The sequence below is a fragment of the Salminus brasiliensis genome, chromosome 10, assembly GCF_030463535.1.
Source record: "Salminus brasiliensis chromosome 10, fSalBra1.hap2, whole genome shotgun sequence".
In the NCBI taxonomy this organism is placed as follows: Eukaryota; Metazoa; Chordata; class Actinopteri; order Characiformes; family Bryconidae; genus Salminus; species Salminus brasiliensis.
In genome coordinates, this window is record NC_132887.1 from 7,934,215 (window position 1) to 7,953,491 (window position 19,277).

A 19,277-nucleotide genomic window follows, 5' to 3' on the forward strand; every position below is an offset into this window, starting at 1 on the left:
ATCAAACAATGACAAATGGTTCACAATTACATTAATATTTATTTTACAAAAGAACAAAAAATATAAAAAACAATTTATGGAATATTCTGCCCAAAACAAAAACATTTAAGGTCTAAAAAGGAAATAAGGAGAGAGCCAAAGGTGAGAGTTGAGGGAGTTTGTGGGAGGTCCTAATCTTTCCCTGGACAAAACAACACACACACACACACACACACACACACACACACACACACACACACACACACACACACACACACACACACACACACACACACACACACACACACTCAACGCTGAGTCACTCTTCATTAATATCGCGTAAAGGGAACACACATACACACAAGGTACACTGCCCCAACACACGCACACACACATTTGTGCCACTTGATTCATTAACAGCTTGCTCACAATCCCAGAATGCAGACCAAGTGTCCAGATGGCTGGTGAATACACCCCCCCCACCCCCTTCAGTGCCCTTTCTCCAGAAAGGTAACACAAGCCATACGCAGAGCCAGAGCCAGATCCAGCAGGAGCACTCTCTGCTCGTATCAGAGCGGCTTAGTGAACTCACCAGGAAGGCTAGTGTTACACAGAAAGTGACCCAGGACAGTGTACCGAGTCAACAATGTACCTGCGTAAGCCTGTTAAACTGACCCTGGACCAGCTGTTGCTGCTGCTTAAAATACTAATGACAGAAGCTGGTCATGAATTTATTCCTTTAACCATTTAACCAAGACCTAAATCAACATGCTGTTGATGTTTTAACAAAGCAGGACTCTCAGATAGCAAGAGAACAGGTCTGATATATAAGGAGATAATAGGGCTGTTGCTATCGGATATTGGGCTTAAATTATTCACTTCCCTGAAAATTAGGACAATTTAAAATAGGTTTCCATAAACAACGTATAAACATCTGGTTGGACTGATGGCCAAATGTACTTCCTTCTAAGCTTAATCAGTGCTGATGTAGAAGAGCTAATTATTCTCCAGCCCCCAGCCCCCCCTTCCTAAAACCCAGTTCTTCTGTTCTCTGGAAGTGCACTAAGGTGGAAAAGCGCAATACAAGTGCAAAACAGTTGGCTGAGGCTGTGAATGGCAGAAAAGGTCTCGCTCACAATGCCCTTCTCATCCGCAAATGGCTCGAGTCTCCTTGACCCGTCCGAGAGAGCGAGTTCTTCGCTAAAAGGAAATGTGGCTGTGTGGTTTTCAGTTGTTCAGATGAAGTGGACCCTGCTTGAAAAGAAACTTGTCCATCCTGCGCTCAGTAGCCGTACTTGTCGTTAAGATGAGTCCGACCATCTCCACTCTGACCTGTTCGAACAAACAAAGAAGAACGAGGGGTCAATTCACAATGCACTCTTAAAAATAAAGGTGCTTCAAATGGGTCTTTGAGCGGGGCCACTGAAGAACCATGTTTCTAAGTGAGATGTGAGGGTGTGAAGAACCTTTACATCAAGGGAAGGTTCTTTAGACCCTTAAAATGTTCGTCTACGGCATCCCTCAATGAAACCAGTTGAAGCACCTTTATGTTTTAAAGTGTGTAGGAGCTTCAAAGAATATCTTATGTACAGCATTTAGAAAGCTGCCATGCTTCAGACCAGTAGTGCCAGGTCTGATTCTGGAGTAGCCCCTGCACTGGGTATATAGGGCAGGATTTCCCAGCTCCCAACAGACGTAACCCAACCAATCGGTTAGTAAGAACTGATGCATGAAAAGAAGATTTCTGGGGCCTTTCATAGGTTCTTCACACTCTCACAGGTCTACTATAAACACTTGGTTACTTCATGTTCTAAAGCAGCTTAAAAAACCCTTTTAAGTGTTTAGGATCATTAGGTACAGAATTTAGAAAGCTGCCATGCTTTAAACCAGTGGTTCTTGAGTTTTCCCTGCTCCTAACACACCGACTCCAACCAGATTCCCAGAGTTGGGACTTGGTACTTCAGAAGAACTGCTCATAGAAAAAAATTCACAGACAAAAGCATTTGGACACCTGTTCATTCAGCATTTCTTCTGAAAACAAAGGTATTAAAAAAGGTTTATCCTGCTTTTGCTGGAGTAACTGTCTCTAGTAGAACACATTCCACTAGATTTTGATTGATTGTAGTGAAGATTTGACTGTATGCAGCAACAAGAGCATTAGTCAGATCAGGATGTTGGATGATCACCACCCCACCTCATCCCAATAATATTGGACTGATGTGGAGCACCATCCATCACCAACACAGTTCCACTGCTCCACAGCTTTATACCCCTCCAGCCCATGCCTGGAATTAGACATGATGCCAATGAATGATGTCTTTTGCTATATTATCTATCTGTATTATCCATTTTGCTAATAATATCTATAATATTGGCAGAACTTCTCTACAGGGACTAGACAAGCTGTGTGTGCAAATTTGCACATCCAGGTCCGCAATGGGTGCAGCCTAAAGTAGCTGATTATCTTCAATAAAAGGTGGTGTCCACCAACATTTGTGCATATATAGCGTATGTGTCCATGTGTCACACATTCTGAGCTTTAGCTTGAAGCATAGAACACACGTTTAGTGGAAATTTCTGCAGTATGACGAGAGTCAATGTTCCTTGTTAGCCGTTTGTTCAAACGGCACTCATTATGGCCATTTGCAGTTTTATTGCACATGCCTTTAAATGCTACACGCTTATCATACAGTGGAGTGATGAAAGACCATATGGCTAGTGCAGCGGTGTAATGAAGGCCATTAGTTTCCGTATTAGGTCAGCTCTAATGTCAGTGTGATCACGGCCTCAGTTCACATACCAAGCAAAAAGCTTCTGGCTGACTTTAATCTTGATTGACTAAGGAAGCACGACTTTATCTTCCAACTCTGTGGCTTTGATGTGCATTCTTTGGCCCTGAACAAAAATGCTGTGTTCCCTCAGCTGTGTTTTTCTCCCCACCTCCACCATCTCCACTATTTTTCCGCTTTACCAGACTGGCGCACTGGTTCAGGGATTACCCTGGGTGAAAGAATTTTTGGGCTGGACACAAGACATGTCAAAACAGTGTTTGATAAGCCTTCATATCGGAAGACAAACACCTAAGTAGTGCGAATGTGTGAGTGTGAATGAAGTTATGCTCACTGAACCCCAATGGCGTTCCCCAATGGAGAAGGAACTGTCCTTGCTTCCAGCAATAACTTACACATTTTAGTTTCAGAAAATGGGGGGAGGGAAAAGAAACAAAAAAACAACAACAACAAAAATCATAAAAGGGACGTTGGTAAGCCTGGTACAGTACCTGCTGGAGGCACCCATACACAGTAGTCAGGGTCATCCTCTGGGTATTGCTTGGACACAGTGCTGGGAGGCTGTGAGGAGGAAAAATGGAAAACAGTAGATCACACAATTTGTTCTGATATACAATTTAATGAAGATCTTAGTAATACTTGTAGTACTACTGTAGCATATACACAAATCAGCCATAACATTAAAACCACCCTTGTGCAGCTCTAACCCATCAAGGCATGGACTTCGCAAGACCTCTGAAGGTATCCTGTGTCATCTAGCACCAAGAAGTTAGCAGCACGTCCTTTAAGTGCTGTAAATTGTGAGGAGGGGCCTCCATAAATCTTATCAGTGAGCCTTGGGCACCCAATACCCTGTCACTGGTTTACCGGGCGTCCTTGCACGGGCCAGTTTTGGTAGGTACTGACCACTGCAGGCACTGCAGGTTATGGAGATGCTCTGACCCAATCATGTCACCAGCTAAAATGTTTGGCCCTCATCAAAGTAAATCAGATTCTTAGACTTGGCCCTTTTTCCTGCTTCCATCACATTACCTTCAAGAACCAACTGTTCACTTGCTGCCCAATAAATATAGCTCAACCCCTGGCCAGTGCCATTGTAACCAGATCATTGATGTTATTCATTTCACCAGCCAGTGGTTTTAATATTATGGCTGCTATATGACCCTCAACATCTGCTTGGGACAAGAGCATTAGTGAGGTCAAGATGTTGGATGATCACTACTCCACCTGATTCCCAACTCATCCCATAAATATTGTATGACAAGCGTCCAGGCTTTTTTCTGTCCTGGCACCAAAGTGGTGGAACGAGCTGCCCCTGGATGTCCGAATGGCAGAGTCGCTCGCTGTCTTCAAACGCAGACTGAAGACCCACCTCTTCAGAGAGTACTTGGACGAATAGTTCTATGGTCGCCTTATTGTATTGTGTTTAGTAATGTCTAAGCTTGGAGGTATCTTTTGAATTATTAGTCTATTCTAACTAGCTGAGGTTTTCTTGGGTAAATAGCAAAGCACTTTGTAAGTCGCTCTGGATAAGAGCGTCTGCTAAATGCCGTAAATGTAAATGTAAATGTAAATGTGGAGCGCCATTGATCATTCCAGAGAGGACAGTTCCGCTGCTCCACAGCTCGATGCTGGGGGGGCTTTATATCCATATATGAACATATAGTGTGTCTTGGCAGCCCTGTAATGTGCTCAGTTTCAAAAGCAGTCCATACTGAAACACTCCTTATAGCTTCAGGATGAATCGGTGGGGTTAAACTGTTGTAAATGGAGTAGGTGGAGCTACGTAAACAGATGTGGACTGTATAAACTGGGGAGCATGACACTGGATTTAGCATACACTCCATGAAACATATGGGCCCTTTAAAGACTAGAGAATGGGAGCAAATGTGCTAATGTGCAGTACAAATTCCACTACATACCCTGCTTGGTCCCAGTATCTTCTTTCCACTCTTCTTCGGTTGCGGCACGACTTCACCTTACGGGTATAAGGAAGTAGTAGTAGTAGTAGTCATTAACTACTTTCAACTAAAGCTCTGTTTCAGGATAGACCTGTTAGAGTATTCATTTAGATATACTGATCTCTGGTTCTTACCTTTTGAAGGTGAAGCAGAGTCTCCCCTGTGAGGAACAGATTTAACCTTCTCTTTAACATGTGATGAAGGCTTCTTCACTGTGCCTCTGTCAAAATCTCCCATCTCTAAATACACATAAAAACCACATGAAACAAGTCACAAAATCACAAAAAAGTGCTTTAAAAAGTGACAGAGGCTCAACACTGCCACCATGTGGTGGAAATGGAGCAGTGCAGATTAATAGTTATTTAAAAAGTTAGTCATTTAAGCAATGCTGCACCTTCTTTGTCTATTTATGTGCAGGGGGAGGCTGAGAAACATGATGCTGTTTTATCTTTATCATGATAAATTACTCAGCAATATGCTTCTCTGAGCTTATCGTCAATGTCGTGGGTTTGATACCTGAGCTCGGCAAGCTGACACCGTTAGGGCCTTAAGCAAGACCCTTAATCGTCTCTGCTCCCCAGGCGTCCCAGCGATGGCTGCCTACCGCTCTGGGCTGTTTTCTCTCTAGGTGTGTGTTTGCTCACTAATGTGTATGTTCACTGCACAGATGGGTTAAAGGCGGAGGCCAAATTTCATCTGTGGCCAACACAAAGATGAATATGGGCTTCTTGCTTAAGCAGTCCTGTTCAAGTTGATTTTGTAATTTAGCATTTTTTAATGCGACATAACTGTTTTTATTTTTTAATAATTTTATATTTACATTTTTCTTATACTGCCCACCCCTACATGAGTTTATTTGCTGCCTTTCTTTTCCCTCAAAAAACCCATAAACTGAACAATCCTCCACCCTCAACATGTTATTTTCTAACATTATTATTAGCAGGTCCTTAAACTGCCATTAATATGAAAAGGTGGTAAAGAGTAGACTTAATATTGGTACATAATATTAGCTCCGACTATATGTTCAGTATAACGCCAAGGACCCCCGACACTACCCTGAATAATGCTGTATTGTACATGTGAATATCTGCACTTTGGCTAAGCACTAACCTTTAGGGCTGTGTGAACACGTGTCCTCTTCAGAGTCCTCTTTATTGGGCATCTCATCAGCCTGACCAGCCTCCATGTCAACCTCTGACAAGGCTGTGCTTTCTTTGTCCTGATCTTCAGTCTCCCTCATTTCCCCTTGTTTCTCTCCACCCTCCCCTTCCTCTTCTTCCTCCTCCTCTCCACCAGGGGGTAGTTCTTTCATGTTGAAGAGCTCCGCGGGTAAGTTGGGTCTCTTTGGAGGCAGCTTCTATTTGTGTGAAGAGTGTTTTCTTTGTAAGAGATCTGGTCACAATATGTTTAGATACACCATATGGACAAAAGTATTGGGACACCTGTTCATTCATTTATTCTTCTGAAAAAAGAAAAAAAAAAAGAGCTAATCCTGGTTTTGTTGGAGTAACTGTCTCTACTGTGTAGGGAAGAAGGCTTTCTATTAGATTTTGGAGCATTGATTTGAGGATTTGATTGCATTCAGCAACAAGAGCATTAGTGAGGTCAGGATGTTTGATGATCACCACCCAACCTCATCCCCAACTCATCCCAAACGTATTGGATGGAGCATAATCACTCCAGAGAACACAGTTCTTCCACTTCTCCACAGCTCAATGCTGGGGGCTTTATACCCCACTAGCCCACACCTGGCATTAGGCATGGTGCCAATAGGTTCATGTTTATCTGCTGTGTAAGCAACTGGTGCAACTTATAGTAGCTGGATGCATGCATTAAAAGGGGTTTCCACAAACACATGGACATCTTGTAATTAATATCAACTTTAGACTACACACTGAGCTGCCAGTTTATTAGGAACATAGTGTTTAAATACATTGACTGGCAACTTTTATCAGCAATACCTGATAGGTGCACTTTGTAGATATACAGCAACTAAGTGTAGTCAATATGATCTTGCACAATTTATAATCTGCCCTCCATCTCTTCCATGTAAAGGGATCACCAGATATAATTTACCTATTATTAACTGGAGAAGAAAAAGACATGTCCTCACCCCAATAGTGCCGGTCTTCAGTTTGAATTTTTTGCCACCTTTCATAGCTCCAAACTGAGGCAGCACTAACTTTTTGGGCTTCTCTGACTCAGAAGACTGACTGGAAGACAAAGAGAACCACAATTACACATCCATGACCATGGCTGATATTTGAGGGAGTAATATGGAGCAGTGTTTCTCAACCCTGGTCCTGAAAGCACCGTGCTCTGCACATTATACTGGATTCTCTGCTGTGTTGGGAGTAGGGTAAAAATCAAAATGGGCAGTGCAGGGTTCCACCAGGACCAGGGTTGAGAAACTCTGATGTGGAATATAACCCATGGGTGGGAAGCAAGATCATGTTCAGGCACCGTCTGTGAAGAAATCTGTAAATCTCTTACGTGCTCTGCAGGGAGGGAAGCTGGGTAGGCCTGGTCAGTTCAATGAGTTTGCGCAGCCGCTGACCTTCCTTCTTCAGCTCAGCCACGTGTAGATGTAGCTTTTTCCGCTCCACGCCATCCAGAGCTGCCTGGCTGCGTACAGCACTCATAAAAGCATCCAGAGGATCTTCTGTGGATGAGCTAGAGCCTCCTGTTGAAGGGCACATGGGAAACAAGCACAATGTTAATTATACATACACACCAGACATCCAATATGAAGCTGCAGATAGAGATACCTCAATTAACTGTTTATTAACAGTTTTGAGACAATCTTCCACTTCTTACCTCTTTCTGACGAACTGAGCTTCTTCTCTGTTTCGGCCACCTCTTTGTCCACTTCAGCTAACTTTGCAACCTTAATGGGGACATACAGTCATCTCCATTATCTTACAATGTTTACTGCCTTCCTAACATCATAATGTGAGCATAATTCTTCACAGTACAGTACGTGATGGGCATACTGGCTGTGCAGTGTAGACAGGTCATACAACACAGCGGTTTTACCAGGGAGTCGTAGGTATCAGGCCGTTCCTCAATCTTGCCAGCCTTCTTCATGCGTTCCTTTCTCTTCCTCTCCACCGTGCCTGTCCGGTCCAGGAAGGAGTCGTCATCGCTGTCATAATAGTCATCATCCTCCCAGTTTTTCTTTTTACGCTTGCGGGAGACTGGAAAGAAAGGGCAGAGAATAGGATAAAGAGCAATACTAGCAAGAGCATGATCTTAAAATCGTCAACCATCACTGAGACGTTCACCTCCTTCTCCCTTGTTGGACTGTGTGGAGCAGGTGGAGGGGGGATTAAAAAAAATATATATAATAATAATAATAATAAAAATATTCCACTGCACTCAGTCTAACCCTGATTACCAAAGCTGATTCTGCATGAAACAGCATTTCTAGCCTTTAAGAAAGCACACCTGCTGCTTTGAGGCTTCAAAAGCACAGGAGACCCTCAGATGCTAGCAAGCCACCAACCTGCTTCCTGCCTCAGTAGTCCTCGAGCTTCCAGCATGCGGCAGGCCTCCAAACAGCACTGGATGGCGGCCTCCTTCTTCTTCCCAGTGTGTGTGACCTCAGCAACCAGCTGCCTGCCCACTGCATCGTCCACTGGTAACCTGGAGTTAAAAAAGTCAGCAGTGGTCTCAGCATGTTATACAGGCAGACGTATTCAAGTCCTAACATTCGACATGAAGCATTATAGGGCCAATATAGGTTGTTTGTTGATTACTTGATTCTGCAGAGCCACGTGCCATGGGCTTTGTCCTCATATTCAAACTCCAGTTCTTCGCCTAAAATAATATAAAAGGACATTTCATTCATAGTCAAAAACAATTGACATTCATTTAAATGGCCGTGCCTTTATACTGGCCGAAATGGTCACTACGCCCTACCTTCTCGATCATAGAAGCCCTGGAGAGCCTTTTTTGGATCCTTCAAGTAGGCTGCTTCCTGGTCTTCTTGAAACTCAGTGGCAAATGGATTCTCCTCATTCTCATCCTCCTCTGGGGCAGCCTCATCGCCTAGGGTAATTAACAGAGGAAGAAGAAATGACTTGACACTGTGTGGACAAAAGTATTGAGACAACGGTTCATTCATTGTTTCTTCTAAAACCAAGAGTATTATACAAATATATATAAAAAAGAAGTTGGATAAACAAATGCTTTTGTTGGAGGAAGTGTCTCTGCTTTCCAGGGAAGGCTTTCTACTACATGTTGGAACATTGCTGTCAGGATTTGACTGCATTTTCTATTGCCAACGGGTGTGTGTTTGTGCGTTTGCACATCTTTGTCAGCAATGGGTGCAACTTAAAGTAGCTTAATGCATTCAGTAGAAGGGATGTCCACAAACATTCAGACATAGTGCACTATTATTTAAATATTGCCTTTGATCGTCTTCTCGAATTCCACATGCAATGTCACACGTATTTCATAAAACATATTTTTACTTTGAACTGTTTTTTGATTATCAAGATACCTGTGTTAAAATCTAGACATATATGTTAAGCTGAGAAGCTTGTTCAATCCCCTGTCATTTCAAGACCTCTGCAACTTCCTCCTGGGTGGTCATTCTATGCATGCCATCAGGCAACTGATCCAGAATGCAGTACCATTAATCATCTTCAACCTTCCCAAGTTCAGCCTCATTGCTCCTCCACTTTGTTCCCTTTCCTGGCTTCCTGTAGCTGCCCATTACATTTACAATGCAGATATTGGCCTACAAAGCCAAAATTACACATATTTAACCTGTACCTCCATACCTGATGGAAATGGTCAAAACCTGGTCCGTACCAAGAATCCCTTAAGTATTCAAATGGTATTCGGCTCGACCCACCGCCCTTTAAGATGTATGCAAGACTAGCATCTAGACTATCCTGCTTTCTAAAGCCATGGTGCTGAAACAAACTTCTCCTGATGGTCTTCAAACATCAACTGAGGACCAGTCTCTTCCAAAAGCACTTAATCCAACACTATCTAATCCTAGAAACGTCTTAGTTTGATTTCTATGACATCCAGATGTTGTGTTTTGTATGCATCTACCTGCTGGCTATTGTGCTTTTCTTCCTAGGTATCAGTACTGACTGTATTTGGCAGTTTCTAAGTTTAGTGGTATCCTTGGACTCTAGCATATTTCACTGAAAATCTTCTGAGTGGACAGTGAAGCTCCCTTGTAAGTCATTCTGGATTAGGACATCTGCTAAGTGCCACTGTACTGAATTTACTGTGTTCTGCACTGATTTAAAAAGACTTTTAGCGTCTGTTACAAAACCTTGCCTATATCTGCACTCGCACTGCCAGAAACACAGGCAGGCTCAGCGTAAATTGGCCGATAGGCGGTTTGTGAAAGCTCTTCTCTTCCCTGTATCCTATTCAGACTCAAAGACTCAGCCATGCCTACCCATTCCCCAAGAACAGCCGGTGTCTTCTGAGGAGCTTTTTCTAGAAGACTCCTGCTCTCCATTCTTAGCAGCACTGTTATTGTCATTGTTGTCATCATCATCATCGTCGTCGTCTGAGCCATCTCCCATCATTCGCCTCTCCAGCTCTTCTCGCTGTTTCTTGGCCCGCTCTCTCAGCTCTGTCACCGTCAGCTCCGACTCCGCTTCCTCATCAGACTCAGGACCCTAAAGGTGAGCAAACGGAAGTAAAACAAAATATATAATAATAATTATAATAATAACAATATTAAAAACAAGTGATAATACATTAAAATGCAGATGCTTTAAGGTAAACCAATTTCCATAGCATAGGGATGCTCCAAGACAGCAGGACATGAGCCTGAGATCATCATGCTCAATGCCATGCATTGGCTAGAAGGTATAAGTGGGCAGTGTGGCAAAATTTGATCTCGCTTTTAATACATGAATATTAAATATGCTTTCTATTAGTCTGGTTTAACAGGATTTATTGCACACGCCTGAGGAGCAGTGGAACCACGTTCTTTGGATTGATGGGGCTCTATCCAACATCTTGGGGATGAGCTGGGTTGGAGTTTGTGACCCAAAACTAATTACCCAACATCAGCACCCAACCTCACTGACGCTCCCTGCTCTTGCGATCAAATCCTAACACCAATGTTCCAACAACTAGTCAAGTCAAGTCAGATTTATTTGTGTAGCTTTTTACAACTGTTGTCGTCACAAAGCAGCTTTACATAATTAGTACTTAATAAAGGACAGAGACAGAGAAGAAAGAAGGAATAACATGAAGCGTCAAAGACCCCCGTGAGCAGCCAACGGCGACAGTGGCAAGGAAAAACTCCCTCAGAGCTGGAGGAAGAAACCTTGGGAGGAACCAAGACTCACAAGGAGGACCTGACCCATCCTCCTCTGGTCAGAACTATTTAAACATTAATGATAAAAATTACCAAAGCAGAAAGTTGATAGTGGTGATAATAATAGTGTCAGACAGGCACGAGTCCATCTAGGTTTCAGCACGGCCACCAAACAGGCAGCAGCGGCTGGCGGGTGAGCCATGGGTGGTGGCGGGTTGGGGGGGACCCGCTGGCCGGACTGGTAGGTGGCAGCTGGTTAGATGCAGGTAGAGGGGACCTCAGCAGGCAATCTTCCTGCAGATCGGGCTGGGTGGCCATTTACTCGGGGAAGGACTAGTGTAAAACCTTCCCAGACGAGTCAAGTCTAGTACTTCACCAGGTCAAAGAACAAGATCCTATTTAATACCCCTGATCTCAGAAAGAGCTCAACATAAGAAGGCGTCTGTAAACTTTTGGACAATTCACCACAAAGCTAACCTGGAGAATGAAGAGCCTGGTGCTTCCTCCGAACTTCAGGACGTGCCCAACCCTCAGTCTTATATAGGTCTTGGGTGGGATCTTGTTCTTGTTCAGGAAGGTGCCATGAGTGCTGCCAAGATCATAGACGTAGAACCCTGCCTCTTCTCCCACGACCCCCTCATCTCCCACCAGGCCACGGTACTGCACCACAGCATGGTAGCGGGATATGGAGGGGTGCTCCAGAGACACATCACACACAGGTAACCGGCCCACCACGAAATAGCTCTGCTGGGTCAGGGGGATGGAGTCCAGTATGGCCCCATTCTTAAGCAGCTCAAAGGAGTAGGGCACACTGGCCACCCCAGCCCATGGAGGTTCAGAGTATGGGAGAGGGGGGAATTTACCAGTTGGGGGCACTTTGGTAGGGGCTTTCACTTTGACATCTTGCTTGGGTTTTGCATGGATAGGCCTTTCTCCAACAGGGGGCTTCTTTTCTACCACCGGGGGCTGGTCTGAGCCTTCAGGCGGCGGCGGCGGCGGCTGGGCCGGGATTTTCGTGGGTACCTGACTCTCTGAACCTTCTGAAGCCTCCGAAGTAGGTCTCCAGGCTCCAGCCCCTCCTCCTCCTTCTCCCTGCCCGGCTATGGGACTCTCCACCCGGGTCGCTTTCTCAGTCTCCGCCGCTCCGCTGCGCCGCCCCACCACGGAAGGCGCCGCGAAGACCTCGGGTTTCTTAAACGGATCCGGGGACCTCTCTAAAGTATCCTTCTTCTCCTCCTCCTCCTCCTCCTCCTCTTCCTCTCTATTCTCCGGCTCCTCCGACATCTCCGGCTCCACGTTTGCTGGCATGGTCCCCTCCATGTCTGTTTGGTGTAACACTTTAAGCGCTCCGGCCTGTTGTTTATTCAAAAGGCTGTGTCCAAAACCACACACACACACTCCCTCGCTTTTCAAACTACACACAATGCACTTATAAGGGCAGACAGACTTTTTTTTTCATTACATACTGCTTATTGTGCTACACACACTCCCTCAAGCTTCATGTCACACTGATAGAAATGCGCTTATGAGGGTAGTAGGCTTTGTTTAGTAGTACGCGATTTGGGACGCAGCCGCATAGTCACCCTATACAGCACACCACCACATATCCACGCTCTTTTTGATGCTACAAAAATCTTTAAAACTCTAGAAAGGTATATATGTATTCAAAGAAAATGCTAATGTAATTTATTAACCCCAGCTTTTAGAATCAACCTTATAGGAACCAACGAGATATTGTCGTGTAGCTCAACGGAACGTTTAGCAGCGTGCATATGTGATGCTGTGTATAGCACCGAGACTGCTGTATTATTTTTTTTATTACTAAATATTTAAAAAATAGCCAATATTTCTAATTGTGCTCTTCAAGGTATGTATTGCACAACGCATGCAATTAATTTCGTCCTGTTTATTTCTTCTGTATGAAGGCAGTTGGATAGAAATGAGCCTGAGCAGAGCTTTGGGCAGATTCGCTGATCTGACCCCTTCAGTCCTGCTGATTCGTCCTAAAACGCTTCAAACTTTTAGGTTTTGATCATTTGTGTTTAATATAATCTGTGTAGCTCACAAAACAGCACACGTTTGTTCGTCCCTAGACTAAGTATGAGCTAGGTGTCTGAGGGTGAGGTGTGATCTAACCTCTTGAACCCTACAGCCTTGAATGAAATGGACAGAAATATGGACCCAATGAAGAGTCCTGGTGGCTGCTAGAACTGCTTTCACTGCTTTGCAGTGTCTGGTTTTATAGATCACAGTGTCAGAAACGACATGCGCCTGGTTGGGATTACTTATCAACTCAACACAGTGTGTAATAATGTTGTAATGCAGTTTAATATGTATTCAAAAAATCAGTGTATTGCTACCCATTAATCAAGATTGCTAATTAGTGGGTGTAAGTGTCTTGTATAGCCTCTGTATACATGTCAGCTGCATTATGTACATTTGTATAAATGTTAGATATTGTGTCATAACTTCATCACATGAGCTCTGATTGCATTATATATATATACATACACATACATACATACATACATACATACATACATATATATATATATGGGCAGTGGTGGCTCAGCGGTTAGAGCGCCGGGATATCGATAACAGGGTTGTGGGTTCGATTCCTGGGCTTCGCAAGCTGCCACTGTTGGGCCCTTGAGCAAGGCCCTTTACCCTCTCTGCTCCCCGAGCACTGGAGTTGGCTGCCCACCGCTCTGGGTGTGTGTGTACTCACTGCCCCTAGTTCACTAGTGTGTGTGTGTGTGTGTGTGTGTGTGTGTGTGTGTGTGTGTGTGTGTGTGTGTGTGTGTTCACTACCACAGATGGGTTAAATGTGGAGGACACATTTCGCTGTACAGTGTACACAAATATGTGCACCTTTACCTTTTTTACCTTTTGTATAATATACAAACACAATTTTTTAAATAAAACTGAAACACAACATTTATTGTAAATAAAACAAACACAAAATTAAAGTCACTTTAATTATTCTTTTATTATGCTAAAGTCTAGTCTAGTGTAGCCCAATTGACTAGATTAGGGATAAGAAGAAATCTTACTAACTGCATTAAAGTCTGGTGCAACCAGCTACAGGATTATCACCATCATTGTGCTTGTGTAACTCATGTTGTGAACTGGAAAAACGTATGTCCTAGAAAGGAACACTGATCTTCGGTTTTCACCTTATGCTCCACATTCTATCTTCAGCAACAGGGCGACACTACCCCGAAAGGATGATGCGCTACTGGGGTGAACTCCCGGTTGCGTCCGCCCCTCCAGGCCGGAGCTCCTTTGACCTTTTACAGCGAGAATTCCGGCAAGTGGAGATGCAAGATCCTCCGCTGCACCAACCATCAGCACAGCGGCCTCGGCCCACCACCATGCTGGACATCCCCTCAGAGCCCTGCAGTCTCACCATCCACACAGTGCAGCTCAGCCAGCATGCCCGACGCCTCCGCAGCCTTCTCACTGCAGCTCAGCTCGGCCAGCAGCCTCTGGCAGCGTTATCTGATGCACAAGGCCTTCTCAGACCAGAGGATGGGGATTCACTGCCCCCGCGGCCGGTCACTCCAGTAGCACCGGATGATCTGCTGCCTCTGGACAGTAAGGCTCCCTGTGAACCCTTCCAGCTGCGCCACAGTGACCCAGAGAGTGACTTCTATAAGTAAGTGCATTTTGCAATGTCCCATGAGAAAAAATGGACACGCCATGAAAACCTTTGTGTCTTTTTGATTCATATTAAAGCTTGTGGACATTTGATCTTCATTTGAACAATATTGAGAGATGGAGGTAACTTGAATAAACACGCACAGCTGAAGAAAAATCAGGGTAAGATGAAAGGTTGCCAGAGAACACCTAGATAAAGACCAGGACTTCTGAAACTGTGTGATTTGGACCGACAAAGCTGTAATGTTTTTTTTAGACAGCGGTTTAAGGTTTTCCTCCTTGTTCTTGTGTTTGGTCTTTTTTTGGTGGCAGATGCTGTACTTTGACATTAGCTGTGACATTAGCTACCAGTAGGTCCTGTGATGACATTTTAGGACTGTTGGAAACTTCTGGACGTGCTAGGAGGATGGCCTGATCTGACCTTGATCTGAGATCTCTTTAAATTTCTTCCTACTTATCAGCATCTACACTCTTTTTTTCTGAAGGCCTCAGAGAGCTCTTTGGATCTGGCCATGATGGTGATCTTCAGCACTCACTTTAACAATCAAGAGCAAACCAGACTAAACATCTGAGGTTTAAATAAGACATCTGACTCCTCCAGAATAATCCTCTCTAAACATGTTCTGATCTGCAGCAGATGTGCTGCACTTGATTCTACTTTTACACATTGTAGGTAGTAATAAATAGGGGGTGTCATAATGTTGCTTCTTACAAGAAAACGGCCACTGCTTTCAAATAATTATGTTAAATGAATAATAAATAGTTTTTAAAATACATTTCTCCAGGTTTATGTGTTTAGTTATTTTACCTTCATCTCTCAATAATGTTCAAATGAAGACTAAATGTCCATCAACACATAAAAGTGCCCTCCTAAAGTGCTGCTTATCCGTTTATGGGTTGGTCAAGTGCTGTGTCCATTTCTTAATTCAGTTTTTCATCAACTTGAGCAAGTCTCCTCTTCTCCTCTCTATTCTCATTTCCCTCACAGAGGCGAAGGAGAGCCGGTGACGGAGTTGAGCTGGCCCTCCTGCCGTCAGCTCCTCTACCAGTCAGTTGCTACAGTGTTGGCCCATGCTGGGTTTGAGTCTGCGAACGAGAGCGTGCTTGAGACACTGACTGACCTGGTCCATGAGCACTATCTCCGGCTGACCCGGCTCCTCCGCGTGGCAGTGGACCGCGAGGCTCGTCTGGGCTCCACCCCCTTCCCCGATGTGGTGGAGCAGGTCTTTCATGAGGTGGGCATTGGAAGCGTGCTCGCCCTGCAGCGCTTTTGGCAGGTCCGCATCAAAGATTACCACAGCTACATGCTGCAGGTGAGCTGTGCTTTATAGTTTCTGGCTTTTATGTTTGAAATCTGTCAGAAGGTAATGTGTGCTAATGCTTTTGTTGTGTTTGCTAAACACAGGGGTATGTATATTAAACAGTAGTTGTTGTAAAATCTTTACTTGGGCAAAAGCCTACTCATGTCAAACCATCTTAAAGCAACATTATGTATAATTTTTTACATTTTAATATCAGCTTCAAAATCGTTGTGATGCTCCACTGACTTGTAATATGGAGGATAGGGGCACTGTCGGTGCTACTTCATGGCTCAGCAAGCTGCTAACTGCTGTGTAACTTTAGAGAAGCAGGCAGGATCACACTTGTGAGAGTCATATTTGTGTAAAATCCTGTAATATTGCTCTACCTCCTCAGTCCACAAGCTTCTTTTACTTTTAGTGACTGTTCTATATCTCACAGCTTGTCCAAAAAATGTTTTCTCAAAGCACAAAATACAATTACAACCTGTAGGGGGAGCCCAGAAGCATGATATGCCTATTTTCCATAGTGTTGCTTTAAAAGCACATATTGAAATATTTGGTATTAATCCCAAGGAAGCACTGTCACACACATTACTTTACATATAATGCAGCATAGGTTTAGTCAAAATACGCTGCATGTTATATTATTGCAAAACGGACCTGCTCAGAGTACACCTGCCATGTGTACTAAAAGCATTTTAGGACATTAAGTGGCCCCAAACTGACAGTATATGTATATAACACATGATGATGTATAATCTACACCTGACTTATTATTCCTCTACACATTACTGATTGATTGCTGAAGAGTAAAACATCTGCATCTTACATCCTTTGGTACTTAGGTCAGTAAAGAGCTCTCAGAGGAGTATGAGAGATTGGTAAACCCAGAGAAGGCTCTGGAAGACTCTAAACCACTGAAGGTCAAAGAAGAACCTGTGAGTGACATTGCCTTCCCCCTGAGTGAGGAGCCAGAGGCGGACCTGGCCTCAGGTGACCAGGCTCTACCCATCGGGGTGCTGGGTACATCCAGTGAAAGACTCGCAGGAGGTCTGGAGGAGGGGCACTCCCCTCACACCTCAGGTACTCAATCATCGCTGTTATTTATGATGGAGTAAGGAATAGCTGACCCTTGACCAGTCTCTATATTCATAATAACTGAAACCTGAACCTGATCACAATGTACCATTATGTTGTATCCGAACAGCTCCAGCAGGGAACAGCTCCCCCCTGTGGCAGCTGTCGCAGGTGAAGATGGAGCCTCAGGACGGTGAGGAGGGCCAGGTGTCGGGTCACGGGGTTCTTGGCGGCGATGTGTTTGAGGAAGGTCCCATGTCCACCATGAGCGAGGCGGGCATGGCTCCGTCACCCGGCGGCTCAGACGGCAGCTACGGCTCTCATTCTCCAGACTCACTGATGGGCACCTCGCCTTTCAACCAGCGGCCTAAGAAACGCATGAGGAAAGTATGATTGTGTATGGAGGGGACTAATGGAGTGTCTGTTATGTTTGTAGTGTGTGATGGGCATTTCTTTTGTGTCATTTTGTGTTTGATCCAGCAGACAATGAATGGAGTACGTGTGTGTGTGTCTGTGTGTACACGTTCACGCAGGAGATGAGAGTAATCTCTAGCGAATGGTTGCTGGTCACTTTTTTTACCCACTTACTGTGTTGGGCAATTACTTGTTTGGCATGGTAAAATTAGCATCTGTTAATTGTAATGGAACGATCCAGGAATCACAACATTGGGAGTAATTATGGCCTGACGTCTGCTTCAAAACGCACAGGGACATCAATCAGGGGATAATGGCAAATTAATTACAGCATGCATAATTCTGCATATTAAGTCAGCAAGCTTTTTGGTACCTGTTAGCATATTTTCAGTTGTCACTGTGGATACAGACTCTTGTTTCCAAACCACCTGCCCCAAAAAAAAAAAAACACCACTGAGGCTTAATGGGAATTTAGCCTCTCTCTAGCCTATCCAATTACATGCAACCTGTGATACAATCACCTTCTTAAATTAATCTGAACTTTTGATTGGGACCTCAAGACCTCATGGAACTGTCTTGTGTACACATTCTTGTTCTCTCACTTGCTAGATATGCTGTGTATAAGCTAAGCTAATTGATAAATAGTATACTCTATAGTACTCTATAGTACTTTACTCCAAACCACCATTTGTATCAAATCAGTTCACTTACAAGTTCAGCTATAAGTGTAAAACAGAGTAGTACAATTTGTGTGTTACATTTGCAGTGAGTCTGTTTGTGAAGTTAAATTGTATGTACATCTTATTTTATACAGTAAAAGACTTTCACAAACTTGTCGTTTTCCAACTGAAATGTATTGCTTGTGCACTTTTTCCTATTGAACACAGAATTTAGAATACTAGAATATTAGGCATTGGTACTAAGGTCATTCGCTAGAAAGTCTTTTTGTGAAAAGCTATAAAACATTTTCAGAACCAGTTAAATGTTAAATAAAAGGTAAAGGTGCACGTATTTGTCACTGTACAGTGTACACTGTACAGCGAAATGTGTCCTCCGCATTTAACCCATCTGGTAGTGAACACACACTCACACACACACACATGTGTTAGGGGCAGTGAGTACACACACACACCCAGAGCGGTGGGCAGCCAACTCCAGCGCCCGGGGAGCAGAGAGGGTAAAGGGCCTTGCTCAAGGACCCAACAGTGGCAGTAGGATTGTGCTAAACCTTGTTGTAAGCAAGTCATTTATTAAATGTTAGTCCCAACTTGGCTAGTAAGCTTCGTTAATAGACTTCTGTTTCAGTGTGCCAATACTGTAAGTAGCATCAGAGTATGAGGAGGCTGAGGTTGTAGGCAAGTGCTTACTTATTGTTTGCTTGTTATTGTTCCATTATTGAAATTAAATAATAATAATAATAACAATAATACTTTCTTACCACCCACCTGCCCTCCTTAAAGGACTCTTGATCATTCAAAGCACTTACTTACACCGTATGGACAAAAGTATTGGGACAGGGTATTAAAAAGAGATTATTCTGCTTTTGTGTTGTGTTGTAGTAAAGCTTATAGAATAAACTCCTAATGTATTGGAAATTCTTCTCTACAGGGACTACACAATGAGTGCGACTTAACATAGCTGAATGTATTCATTAGAAAGGGGGCTCCAGGGGTGTTCAGGATTTGACACAATCTTACTATTTAACAAAATAGCCTGTGTAGTGTAAATAAACTGTTACTTTACTTTATATATTTATGCAAGTCCCACAAACCAAACAGTTCCAATGGAAATCCAA

The 19,277-nt window shown here is 43.8% G+C and overlaps 2 protein-coding genes across 2 annotated transcripts; one reads left to right on the forward strand and one right to left on the reverse strand.

The window, feature by feature from the left end:
* Positions 1-19: 19 nt before the first annotated feature.
* On the reverse strand, positions 20-12,350 carry slc4a1ap (solute carrier family 4 member 1 adaptor protein). Its single transcript, XM_072689113.1, has 14 exons — positions 11,508-12,350; positions 10,155-10,380; positions 8,651-8,779; positions 8,488-8,548; positions 8,235-8,374; positions 7,766-7,926; positions 7,547-7,616; positions 7,223-7,412; positions 6,843-6,942; positions 5,840-6,086; positions 4,864-4,968; positions 4,691-4,746; positions 3,260-3,329; positions 20-1,311 (listed from the first exon to the last, which is right to left on the reverse strand). Exons 1-14 carry the CDS (start codon positions 12,348-12,350, stop codon positions 1,262-1,264), a joined length of 2,448 nt encoding a protein of 815 aa, XP_072545214.1. The 3' UTR covers positions 20-1,261.
* Positions 12,351-12,792: 442 nt separating this feature from the next.
* On the forward strand, positions 12,793-18,334 carry supt7l (SPT7 like, STAGA complex subunit gamma). The gene is made up of 5 exons (XM_072690280.1): positions 12,793-12,897; positions 14,232-14,688; positions 15,679-16,003; positions 16,837-17,074; positions 17,199-18,334. Exons 2-5 carry the CDS (start codon positions 14,258-14,260, stop codon positions 17,459-17,461), a joined length of 1,257 nt encoding a protein of 418 aa, XP_072546381.1. The 5' UTR covers positions 12,793-12,897; positions 14,232-14,257; the 3' UTR covers positions 17,462-18,334.
* Positions 18,335-19,277: the final 943 nt, after the last annotated feature.

What these genes read in the sequence shown, in the direction of transcription:
- supt7l (XM_072690280.1), top strand. Translation starts at nt 14,258, where the DNA reads ATGATGCGCTACTGGGGTGAACTCCCGGTTGCGTCCGCCCCTCCAGGC. An exon ending in CCAGAGAGTGACTTCTATAA is followed by an intron (nt 14,689 to 15,678) that starts GTAAGTGCATTT and finishes TTTCCCTCACAG; the next exon opens with AGGCGAAGGAGAGCCGGTGA. An exon ending in GCACTCCCCTCACACCTCAG is followed by an intron (nt 17,075 to 17,198) that starts GTACTCAATCAT and finishes GTATCCGAACAG; the next exon opens with CTCCAGCAGGGAACAGCTCC.
- slc4a1ap (XM_072689113.1), bottom strand. Translation starts at nt 12,350, where the DNA reads ATGGAGGGGACCATGCCAGCAAACGTGGAGCCGGAGATGTCGGAGGAG. An exon ending in CGGCTGTTCTTGGGGAATGG is followed by an intron (nt 8,780 to 10,154) that starts GTAGGCATGGCT and finishes TAATTACCCTAG; the next exon opens with GCGATGAGGCTGCCCCAGAG. An exon ending in CTGATACCTACGACTCCCTG is followed by an intron (nt 7,617 to 7,765) that starts GTAAAACCGCTG and finishes GTCCCCATTAAG; the next exon opens with GTTGCAAAGTTAGCTGAAGT.